The following is a 12,942-nucleotide window of genomic DNA, read 5'->3' on the forward strand; positions in this document are numbered from 1 at the left end:
CACCGCTACACACACCGCTACACACACCGCTACACACACCCGCTACACACACCCCACTGGAGCAGGTACCTGCAACACAGACACACACCACTACACACACCGCTACACACACCCCGCTGGAGCAGGTACCTGCAACACAGACACACACCGCTACACACACCGATACACACACCCCGCTACACACACCCCGCTGGAGCAGATACCTGCAACACAGACACACACCGCTACACACACCGCTACACACACCCCGCTGGAGCAGATACCTGCAACACAGACACACACCGCTACACACACCGATACACACACCGCTACACACACTGCTACACACACCCGCTGGAGCAGGTACCTGCAACACAGACACACACCGCTACACACACCGCTACACACACCCCGCTACACACACCGCTACACACACCCCGCTGGAGCAGGTACCTGCAACACAGACACACCTGCTACACACACCGCTACACACACCGCTACACACACCACGCTGGAGCAGATACCTGCAACACAGACACACACTGCTACACACACCGCTACACACACCGCTACACACACCCCGCTGGAGCAGGTACCTGCAACACAGACACACACCGCTACACACACTGCTACACACACTGCTACACACCCCGCTACACACACCCCGCTGGAGCAGGTACCTGCAACAAAGACACACACTGCTACACACACCGCTACACACACCTGCTACACACCCGCTACACACACCACGCTACACACACCCCGCTGGAGCAGATACCTGCAACACAGACACACACCGCTACACACACCGCTACACACACCCCGCTGGAGCAGGTACCTGCAACACAGACACACACCGCTACACACACTGCTACACACACTGCTACACACCCCGCTACACACACCCCGCTGGAGCAGATACCTGCAACACAGACACACACCGCTACACACACCGCTACACACACCCGCTACACACACTGCTACACACCCCGCTACACACACCCCGCTGGAGCAGGTACCTGCAACACAGACACACACCGCTACACACACCGCTACACACACCCGCTACACACACCCGCTACACACACCCCGCTGGAGCAGGTACCTGCAACACAGACACACACCGCTACACACACCGCTACACACACTGCTACACACCCCGCTACACACACACCGCTACACACACCCGCTACACACACCGCTACACACACCCCGCTACACACACCCCGCTGGAGCAGGTACCTGCAACACAGACACACACCGCTACACACACTGCTACACACACTGCTACACACACCCCGCTGGAGCAGATACCTGCAACACAGACACACACCGCTACACACACCGCTACACACACCCCGCTGGAGCAGGTACCTGCAACACAGACACACACCGCTACACACACTGCTACACACACCCGCTACACACACCCCGCTGGAGCAGATACCTGCAACACAGACACACACCGCTACACACACCGCTACACACACCGCTACACACACCCCGCTGGAGCAGGTACCTGCAACACAGACACACACCGCTACACACACTGCTACACACACCCGCTACACACACCGCTACACACACCCCACTGGAGCAGGTACCTGCAACACAGACACACACTGCTACACACCCCGCTACACACACCCCGCTGGAGCAGATACCTGCAACACAGACACACACCGCTACACACACTGCTACACACACCCGCTACACACACCCGCTACACACACCGCTACACACACCGCTACACACACCCCGCTGGAGCAGGTACCTGCAACACAGACACACACCGCTACACACACCCGCTACACACACCCGCTACACACACCCCGCTGGAGCAGGTACCTGCAACACAGACACACACTGCTACACACACCGCTACACACACCGCTACACACACCCGCTACACACACCCCGCTGGAGCAGGTACCTGCAACACAGACACACACTGCTACACACACTGCTACACACACCCGCTACACACACCCCGCTACACACACCCTGCTGGAGCAGGTACCTGCAACACAGACACACACTGCTACACACACCCGCTACACACACCCGCTACACACACCCGCTACACACACCCCGCTGGAGCAGGTACCTGCAACACAGACACACACCGCTACACACACCGCTACACACACCGCTACACACACCCGCTGGAGCAGGTACCTGCAACACAGACACACACCGCTACACACACTGCTACACACACTGCTACACACACTGCTACACACACCCCGCTGGAGCAGGTACCTGCAACACAGACACACACCGCTACACACACTGCTACACACACTGCTACACACACCCCGCTGGAGCAGGTACCTGCAACACAGACACACACCGCTACACACACCGCTACACACACCCGCTGGAGCAGGTACCTGCAACACAGACACACACCGCTACACACACTGCTACACACACTGCTACACACACCCCGCTGGAGCAGGTACCTGCAACACAGACACACACCGCTACACACACTGCTACACACCCCGCTACACACCCCGCTACACACACCCCGCTGGAGCAGATACCTGCAACACAGACACACACCGCTACACACACTGCTACACACACCGCTACACACACTGCTACACACACTGCTACACACACTGCTACACACCCCGCTACACACACCCCGCTGGAGCAGGTACCTGCAACACAGACACACACCACTACACACACTGCTACACACACCGCTACACACACCCGCTACACACACCACGCTACACACCCCTCTACACACACCCGCTACACACACCCGCTACACACACCCGCTACACACACCGCTACACACACCCCGCTGGAGCAGGTACCTGCAACACAGACACACACCGCTACACACACCCGCTACACACACCTGCTACACACCCGCTACACACCCCGCTACACACCCCGCTACACACACCCCGCTGGAGCAGATACCTGCAACACAGACACACACTGCTACACACACCGCTACACACACCGCTACACACACCCCGCTGGAGCAGGTACCTGCAACACAGACACACACCGCTACACACACCCGCTACACACACTGCTACACACCCCGCTACACACCCCGCTACACACACCCCGCTGGAGCAGATACCTGCAACACAGACACACACCGCTACACACACCGCTACACACCCGCTACACACACCCCGCTGGAGCAGGTACCTGCAACACAGACACACACCGCTACACACACTGCTACACACACCCGCTACACACACCGCTACACACACCCCGCTGGAGCAGGTACCTGCAACACAGACACACACCGCTACACACACCCGCTACACACACCCGCTACACACACCCCGCTGGAGCAGGTACCTGCAACACAGACACACACCACTACACACACTGCTACACACACTGCTACACACCCCGCTACACACACCCCGCTGGAGCAGGTACCTGCAACACAGACACACACTGCTACACACACTGCTACACACACCGCTACACACACCGCTACACACACCCGCTACACACCCCGCTACACACCCCGCTACACACCCCGCTACACACACCGCTACACACACCCCGCTGGAGCAGGTACCTGCAACACAGACACACACCACTACACACACTGCTACACACACCGCTACACACACCCGCTACACACACCCGCTACACACACCCCGCTGGAGCAGATACCTGCAACACAGACACACACCGCTACACACACTGCTACACACACCGCTACACACACCCCGCTGGAGCAGGTACCTGCAACACAGACACACACCACTACACACACTGCTACACACACCCGCTACACACACCCCGCTGGAGCAGGTACCTGCAACACAGACACACACCGCTACACACACCCGCTACACACACCTGCTACACACACCCCGCTGGAGCAGGTACCTGCAACACAGACACACACTGCTACACACACCGCTACACACACACCGCTACACACACCCCGCTGGAGCAGGTACCTGCAACACAGACACACACCGCTACACACACCGATACACACACCCCGCTACACACACCCCGCTGGAGCAGATACCTGCAACACAGACACACACCGCTACACACACCGCTACACACACCGCTACACACACCCGCTACACACACCCCGCTGGAGCAGGTACCTGCAACACAGACACAACCTGCTACACACACCGCTACACACACCGCTACACACACCGCTACACACACCCCGCTGGAGCAGGTACCTGCAACACAGACACACACCGCTACACACACCCGCTACACACACCCGCTACACACACCCCACTGGAGCAGGTACCTGCAACACAGACACACACCGCTACACACACTGCTACACACACCGCTACACACACCCGCTACACACACCACGCTACACACCCCTCTACACACCCCTCTACACACCCCTCTACACACACCCGCTACACACACCCGCTACACACACCCGCTACACACACCCCGCTGGAGCAGGTACCTGCAACACAGACACAACCTGCTACACACACTGCTACACACATAGATGACGTACAGGGACACACAGAAAACAAAGGACAGAGAAGAGACAGCACAGAGAGGACAGGGAGAGAGGGAGAGAGGGCACAGAGGACAGAGAGAGAGGGAGAGAGGGCACAGAGGACAGAGAGAGAGGGAGAGAGGGCACAGAGGACAGAGGGAGAGGGAGAGAGGGCACAGAGGACAGAGGGAGAGGGAGAGAGGGCACAGAGGACAGAGAGAGAGGGAGAGAGGGCACAGAGAGGACAGAGGGAGAGGGAGAGAGGGCACAGAAGAGAGGGAGAGAAGGCACAGAGGACAGAGGGAGAGGGAGAGAGGGCACAGAGAGGACAGAGGACAGAGGGAGAGGGAGAGAGGGCACAGAGAGGACAGAGAGAGAGGGAGAGAGGGCAGAGAGGACAGAGAGAGAGGGAGAGAAGGCACAGAGGACAGAGGGAGAGGGAGAGAGGGCACAGAGGACAGAGAGAGCACGGCAGTCTCACTGGGCGATGTCCAGGAAGCCACAGGAGGCAGCAGCATGAAGAGCTGTCCAGCCCTCGTTGTCTGGCTGGTTAATGTCAGCGCCGTTCTCCAGCAGATAGCGAACCATCTCGATATTCTCATCAATACAGGCCTGGGGGCGAGAGAGACACTGTATCACACTGAGCCACACTGGGAGACACTGGGAGACACTGGGAGACACTGGGAGACACTGGGCCACACTGGGCCACACTGGGAGACACTGACAGACACTGACAGACACTGACAGACACTGACAGACACTGACAGACACTGACAGACACTGTGACACAATGAGAGACACTGCGAGACACTGAGCCACACTGAGAGACACTGCGACACACAGAGAGACACTGAGAGAGACTGAGACAATGAGAGACACTGAGAGACACTGGACACACTGAGAGACACTGTGAGACACTGAGAGACACTGGACACACTGAGATAAACTGCGACACACTGAGAGACACTGAGAGACACTGAGAGAGACTGAGAGAGACTGAGAGAGACTGAAGAGTCTCTTAGAAGAGTGATTAGTAAAGAGAGAAGAATCACGAGTTTGGCTTAAAATCAAAAGAAATATCATCTGTACAGAAAATGAGGTTTTCCTGTGTGCTGTCTACATCCCTCCCTCAGAATCCCCCTACTACAGTGAGGGAATTCTCCCCAATCTCCACACGGAGATCGGTCACTTCCAGGGCCAGGGAAACGTGCTGCTCTGTGGTGACCTCAATGTACGAACAGGCACACTGGCAGACTTCACCAGCACACAGGGAAACACTCACATATTCGGACAATCCCCTCTGTACCACACAGGTCACCTCACACAGGGACACACTGGTGTATTCAGACAGTCCCCTCTGTACCACACCGGTCACCTCACACAGGGACACACTAGTGTATTCAGACAGTCCCCTCTGTACCACACAGGTCACCTCACACAGGGACACACTGGTGTATTCGGACAATCCCCTCTGTGCCACACACTGGTCACCTCACACAGGGACACACTGGTGTATTCAGACAGTCCCCTCTGTACCACACCAGTCACCTCACACAGGGACACACTGGTGTATTCAGACAGTCCCCTCTGTACCACACCAATCACCTCACACAGGGACACACTGGTGTATTCAGACAGTCCCTCTGTACCACACCAGTCACCTCACACAGGTGCAGCCATGACACCACGGTCAACAGCACCGGGCGCGAGCTGCTCCAGCGCTGTCAAGGGCTGGGCCTGTACATCGTCAACAGCAGGACTAGAGGGGACCCTCTAGGCAGGTTCACCTACAGCTCAGCTCTGAGCAGCAGTGTGGTGGACTACGCCATCACCGACCTGGACCCCTCCTGTATCAGTGCCTTCACTGTCAGGCCACAAACTCCTCTCTCTGACCACAGCCAGATCACACTCTACATGAAGAGACCACACCAGCACAGAGACACACTGACACAGCCCAGCCAGCTGTATGACCTCAACCAGGTGTACAGATGGGACACCGACAGCCTAGACAGATACCAAACTGCACTGGGAGATGAAGAAATTCAGACACTGTTGGACACATTCCTAAACACTCCGTATCAAACCAACAAATTAGGCATAAACTTGGCCACACAAGAACTAAATCACCTATTTCACAAACTAGCAACAAAATCTAAGCTAAAAACAACTAAATCAAAAAACTACCAAAAAACAAAAGGAAAAGAAAAGTGGTTTGATACGGAGTGCAAAAACATCAGAAATGCACTACGAAAAGTCTCAAATGAAAAACACAGACAACCACACAACACAGATCTACACCTCAGCTACTGTGACACGGTAAAACTTAACAAACACACACTGAAAAAGAAAAGAAACACATACATAAACAAACAACTTGCAGAAATTGAGGAGTCACTAAATCAGAACTGTTTCTGGGAGAAGTGGAACAATTTAAAGAAATCAAAACCAGAAGAATTGGCCATCCAAAATGGAACAATCTGGCAAACATACTTTGAAAATCTCTGTCAAAACCCCCCAAATACAAATCAATCAGACCAAAACCTTTTATGAAAAACTCAAAATTTTGGAATTGGCGATCAAAGACAACCAAAACCCCTTAGACTCCCCAATCAGTGAGCAGGAGCTACTGGACAAACTCCAGGCCCTCAGACCACGCAAAGCCTGTGGCCAAGATGGAGTCAACAATGAGATCCTGATACACAGCAGCACGAAGTTGCAACATGCCCTGCTCAAACTCCTCAATCTCATCATGACAGCCGGATGTTTCCCCGAGGCCTGGAACCAAGGACTGATCACGCCCATCTATAAGAGTGGAGATAGACTCGATCTCAACAACTACCGGGGCATCTGTGTGAACAGTAACCTGGGGAAGGTATTCTGCAGTATCCTAAATACACGAATACTGGCCTTCCTTACCGAACACAATGTCCTGAGTAAAAGTCAGATTGGCTTCTTACCAGATCACCGCACATCTGATCACATTTACACCCTACACACACTGATAGACAAACACGTCCACCAAAAACACATTTTTGCCTGCTTTGTCGATTTCAAAAAAGCATTTGACTCAATTTGGCATGAAATATTGTTTTATAAACTACTCCAAAGTGGCATAGGGGGCAAAGTGTATGACATAATTAAATCAATATATTCAGAGAGCAAATGTGCAGTGAAAATTGGAAACAAAAGGACCAAATTCTTCAGCCAAGGCCATGGGGTGAGACAGGGCTGCAGCCTGAGCCCAACACTGTTCAATATCTATATCAACGAATTAGCAGGAATGTTGGAACAGTCTCAGCTCCTGGTCTTACACTACACACCACAGAAATCAAGTTCCTGCTCTATGCAGGTGACCTGCTCCTGCTGTCGCCCACAGAACAGGGGCTGCAGCAGAACCTGGCACTGCTGGAGCAGTACTGTCAGACCTGGGCACTGCCAGTCAATCTGGACAAGACCAGAGTTATGGTTTTCAAGAAGAAAGCCAGACCTCAGGGAAACAGGTACAAATTCACACTCAACAACAACACATTGGAGCACACATCCAGCTACACATATCTCGGTCTCACCATCAGCTCATCTGGGAGTTTTGACCTGGCAGTGAAGGCACTGAGGGAGAAGGCACTCAGGGCTTTCTACACAATAAGGAAGCTCTTCAACATCAACCCACCAACAAGAATCTGGCTCCAAATATTTGAAAGTGTAATCCAACCCATTGCCCTGTATGGCAGTGAAGTGTGGGGTCCCCTCACAGACCAGGATTACACTCAATGGGACAAACACCCCACAGAAACTCTGCACATGGAGATCTGTAGAAACATCCTCCGTGTGCAGAGAAAAACATCTAACAACTGGTGCAGGGCTGAATTAGGCCAGTACCCACTATTGATAAACATATATAAAAGAGTATTTAAGTATTGGCTACACCTAAAAATCAGTGACCAAAATTCCTACCACCACAAAGCCCTGCTGAGCAAAGAGCTGAACCCAAAACAGAGCCCCCTGACTCAGCTGGTCCTGAGATCACTGACCTGAGCCACACCGACACTAACCAGCCTCAGGACAGCACTGCTAGAGCACCACAACTCAGACTCAACCACATCACAGCACAGATCAAACAGCAATATCTCACACACTGGGACACACACACATACACACAAACACAACATAAACTGGAATGCTACAGAACCCTAAACAGACAATACACACTTGCCGAATATTTGACCAAAATAAGAAACATCAAAAAGAAACAGACCCTGATGAAGTACAGGCTCAGTGACCACAGCCTGGCCATAGAAACTGGGCGACACAGGCAGACCTGGCTGCCCAGAGAGGACAGGCTGTGCTCCCACTGCCAGCGGGGAGAAATAGAGACAGAGGTGCACTTCCTACTGCACTGTGACAGATACTCTGGGATTAGAGAAACATTCTTCCCTAAACTCAGAAATCTAGTCCCAGAGTTCCCACACCTGCCAGAATCACAACGGGTCCCAATCCTACTGGGAGAGGGAGGAGAGAACTCAGTTGAACTGGCAGCCCAGTATGTGATCTCCTGTCACAGCCTGGGGAACAGTGAGCCTGTCTCCCAATAATGCTCAATATGTCTACAGTATATGTAAATATATTATAATATGTCTTTGTTGTAAATGTCTGTAATATGTCTGTAGATTTTATTTTACTTTTATTTTTTGTTTGGTTCCATGTTAATTTTATTATTTTTATTTGCTTTGGCAACACTGATTTTACCCATCGGTCATGCTAATAAAGCACCTTGAATTGAATTTAATTTAACTGAGAGAGACAGTGACACACTGAGAGATACTGAACACACTGAGAGACACTGGGACACACTGGAAAAACTGAGCTACAGAGAGACACTGAGAGACACTGCAACACACTAAGAGATACTGAGAGAAATTGCGACACACTGAGCGACACACTGAGCGACACACTGAGCGACACACTGAGCGACACACTGAGCGACACACTGAGCGACACACTCAGAAACACTGCGACACACTGAGAGACACTGAGAGACACCAGGACACGCTGAGAGACATGGCGACACACTGAGAGACATGGCGACACACTGAGAGACATGGCGACACACTGAGAGACACAGAAAGACACTGGAACACACCAGGACACACTCAAGAGATATTGAGAGACACTGAGAGACACACTGGGAGAGGGAGGAGGGAACTCAGTTGATCTGGCAGCCCAGTATGTGATCTCCTGTCACAGCCTGAGGAACAGTGAGTCCGTCTCCCAATAATGCTCCAGCTGCCTACAGTATGTCAATATTATATAATATGTCTTTGTTGTAAATGTCTGTAACATGTCTGTAGATTTTATTTTACTTCTATTTTTTGTTTTGTTCTATGTTAATTTTATTATTTTTATTTGCTTTGGCAACACTGATTGTACCCATCGTTCATGCTAATAAAGCACCTTGAATTGAATTGAAAATTGAATTGACACACAGGTCACACAGGCGCCCTCGTCTGGGCTGCTCTGGGGCTGCAGTTCGGCCCCTCACCCACACAGAGCCTGCCTTTCAGCACGCTGCACAGGTTCAGAGGTCACTGTGACTGAGCTTATTTTGGGCAAATAAAGCCCTGAGAGACACAGAGAAACAGGGAAGGAAAGAGTTTCCCACAGGAACTAGAGCCCCATCAGAGCTGAAGATACTGTAGAGACACTCAGCCCAGCTCCTCTGTAACTTCACACTAACACTCCCTCATCAGAGCTGGAGATACTGTAGACACTCAGTCCAGCTCATCTGTAACTTCACACTAACACTCCCTCATCAGAGCTGTAGATACTGTAGAGACACTCAGTCCAGCTCCTCTGTAACTTCACACTAACACTCCCTCATCAGAGCTGGAGATACTGTAGACACTCAGTCCAGCTCATCTGTAACTTCACACTAACACTCCCTCATCAGAGCTGTAGATACTGTAGAGACACTCAGTCCAGCTCCTCTGTAACTTCACACTAACACTCCCTCATCAGAGCTGGAGATACTGTAGAGACACTCAGTCCAGCTCCTCTGTAACTTCACACTAACACTCCCTCATCAGAGCTGTAGACACTGTAGAGACACTTAGTCCAGCTCCTCTGTAACTTCACACTAACACTCCCTCATCAGAGCTGTAGATACTGTAGACACTCAGTCCAGTTCCTCTGTAACTTCACACTAACACTCCGTCATCAGAGCTGTAGATACTGTAGAGACACTCAGTCCAGCTCATCTGTAACTTCACACTAACACTCCCTCATCAGAGCTGTAGATACTGTAGACACTCAGTCCAGCTCCTCTGTAACGTCACACTAACACTCCCTCATCAGAGCTGTAAAAACTGTAGACACTCAGTCCAGCTTATCTGTAACTTCACATTAACACTCCCTCATCAGAGCTACAGTAGATACTCTGGGCTGTGGTACAGTAGTTACTCAGAGCAGTAGTTACTCGGGGCTGGACTATAACAGAGACTCTGAGCTGTAGTACAGTAGTTACTTGGGGCTGGACTATAACAGATACTCTGAGCTGTAGTACAGTAGTTACTTGGGGCTGTAGTACAGTAGTTACTTGGGGCTGGACTATAACACTCTGAACTGCAGTGCAGTAGTTACTCGGAGCTGGACTATAACAGAGACTCTTAGCTGTAGTACTGTAGTTACTCAAGGCTGGACTATAACAGAGACTCTGAGCTGTAGTACAGTAGTTACTTGGGGCTGTAGTACAGTAGTTACTCGGGGCTGGACTATAACAGAGACTCTTAGCTGTAGTACTGTAGTTACTCAAGGCTGGACTATAACAGAGACTCTGAGCTGTAGTACAGTAGTTACTTGGGGCTGGACTATAACAGATACTCTGAGCTGTAGTACAGTAGTTACTTGGGGCTGTAGTACAGTAGTTACTCGGAGCTGGACTATAACAGATACTCTGTAGTACAGTAGTTACTCAGGGCTGGACTATAACAGATACTCTGTAGTACAGTAGTTACTTGGGGCTGTAGTACAGTAGTTACTCAAGGCTGGACTATAACAGAGACCCTGTAGTACAGTAGTTACTCTGGGCTGGACTATAACAGATACTCTGTAGTACAGTAGTTACTCAGGGCTGTAGTACAGTAGTTACTCGGGGCTGTAGTACAGTAGTTACTCGGGGCTTGACTATAACAGATACTCTGTAGTACAGTAGTTACTCGGGTCTGGACTATAACAGATACTCTGTAGTACAGTAGTTACTCTGAGCTGTAGTACAGTAGTTACTCTGGGCTTGACTATAACAGATACTCTGTAGTACGGTAGTTACTCGGGTCTGGACAATAACAGATACTCTGTAGTACAGTAGTTACTCGGGGCTGTAGTACAGTAGTTACTCTGGGCTTGACTATAACAGATACTCTGTAGTACGGTAGTTACTCGGGTCTGGACTATAACACTCTGTAGTACAGTAGTTACTCTGAGCTGTAGTACAGTAGTTACTCGGGGCTTGACTATAACAGATACTCTGTAGTACAGTAGTTACTCGGGTCTGGACTATAACACTCTGTAGTACAGTAGTTACTCGGGTCTGGACTATAACTGCTGCCAGCGGGATCCAGCCAGTCTGACAGGTTTCCCAGCCTGTTGCTGCTCGGCTCTCAGCCACACGCACAGCCCCGCACAACCGAAACCGAGCCGCCCTCGCAGCCGAGCTCGTCTCCGGCCCGCTGGCAGCCCCATTCCCGTCCCGGGACAGCCCCGCTGCGTCCCATTAACTTTCCCTTAGTCCCGTCCGCGCCCGGCCGGAGGGCGGGTGGGAGAGTTCGGTCCGGGAAGCAAAGCCAAGCAAAGCCCCTGCAGGGTCCGACTCTTCTCCCGGCCCAGCCCGTCCCGGCGGCTCGTACCTGGTGCAGCGCCGTCAGCCCGTCGACGTTGGCGTGGTTGATCTCGGCTCCCTGCTTCAGCAGTGCCGCCACCTCGTCCCGGTCCCCAGCGGAGCAGCAAGCCATGAACACGGCGCCCTGGGCGAACCGGACCCGGGGCCGCCTGCCCCCCGCGCCGCCCCGGTCCCGCTGTCCCGGCCCGCTCCTCTCGGTCTCGGAGCCCAGCCAGCGCTTTAGCTGCTCCTGCCTCTTCTGCCGGGCCGCTTCCGACCGAGAGCGATCGTCCTCCGCCATCTTCCCCCGCCGTCTCCCGGGCAGCTGCAGCTCCCGCTCGGGAGACGGGAAAGAGCCGAGCCCAGCCGCAGAGCTGCGCCGCGCCCCCTGGCGGCAGCCGTCTGCCTGCGCACACACGCCTGGCCGGCCAGCCGCTCCGCTGAGCGCCGCTCTGCCCGACCGCGGGTTCCGGTGATGCGCAGAGCAGCTGGCCGGGCAGGTGAGGGGGCCAGGTGTAAGAACGGAAGGTATTTAAAACTCAAGACAACTCAACTCACTGCCTAGTTAGTAGAGACCACAAGTATGATCACATCTGTACAGACTTTT

General features: G+C 52.7%; 1 protein-coding gene across 2 annotated transcripts in view; it reads right to left on the bottom strand.

The window, feature by feature from the left end:
* The window catches only part of LOC148645841 (protein phosphatase 1 regulatory subunit 12A), a 46,302-nt gene extending 33,564 nt beyond the window's left edge, over window positions 1-12,738 (bottom strand). Inside the window, exons 1-3 of one of the 2 annotated variants that reach the window (XM_088610837.1) lie at window positions 12,364-12,733; window positions 4,950-5,080; window positions 331-346 (exon numbers count right to left, since the gene is read on the bottom strand). In XM_088610837.1, coding sequence (XP_088466963.1) covers window positions 331-346; window positions 4,950-5,080; window positions 12,364-12,636 — 420 coding nt within the window. In that variant the 5' untranslated portion in view covers window positions 12,637-12,733. Of the gene's footprint in view, window positions 1-330; window positions 347-4,949; window positions 5,081-12,363 lie in introns of both variants that reach the window. The other variant, XM_088610838.1, reaches the window with a different exon arrangement.
* Window positions 12,739-12,942: the final 204 nt, after the last annotated feature.

The sequence above is a fragment of the Lepisosteus platostomus genome, chromosome 18 (genome assembly GCF_059453375.1).
Source record: "Lepisosteus platostomus isolate fLepPlt1 chromosome 18, fLepPlt1.hap1, whole genome shotgun sequence".
NCBI lineage: Eukaryota > Metazoa > Chordata > Actinopteri > Semionotiformes > Lepisosteidae > Lepisosteus > Lepisosteus platostomus.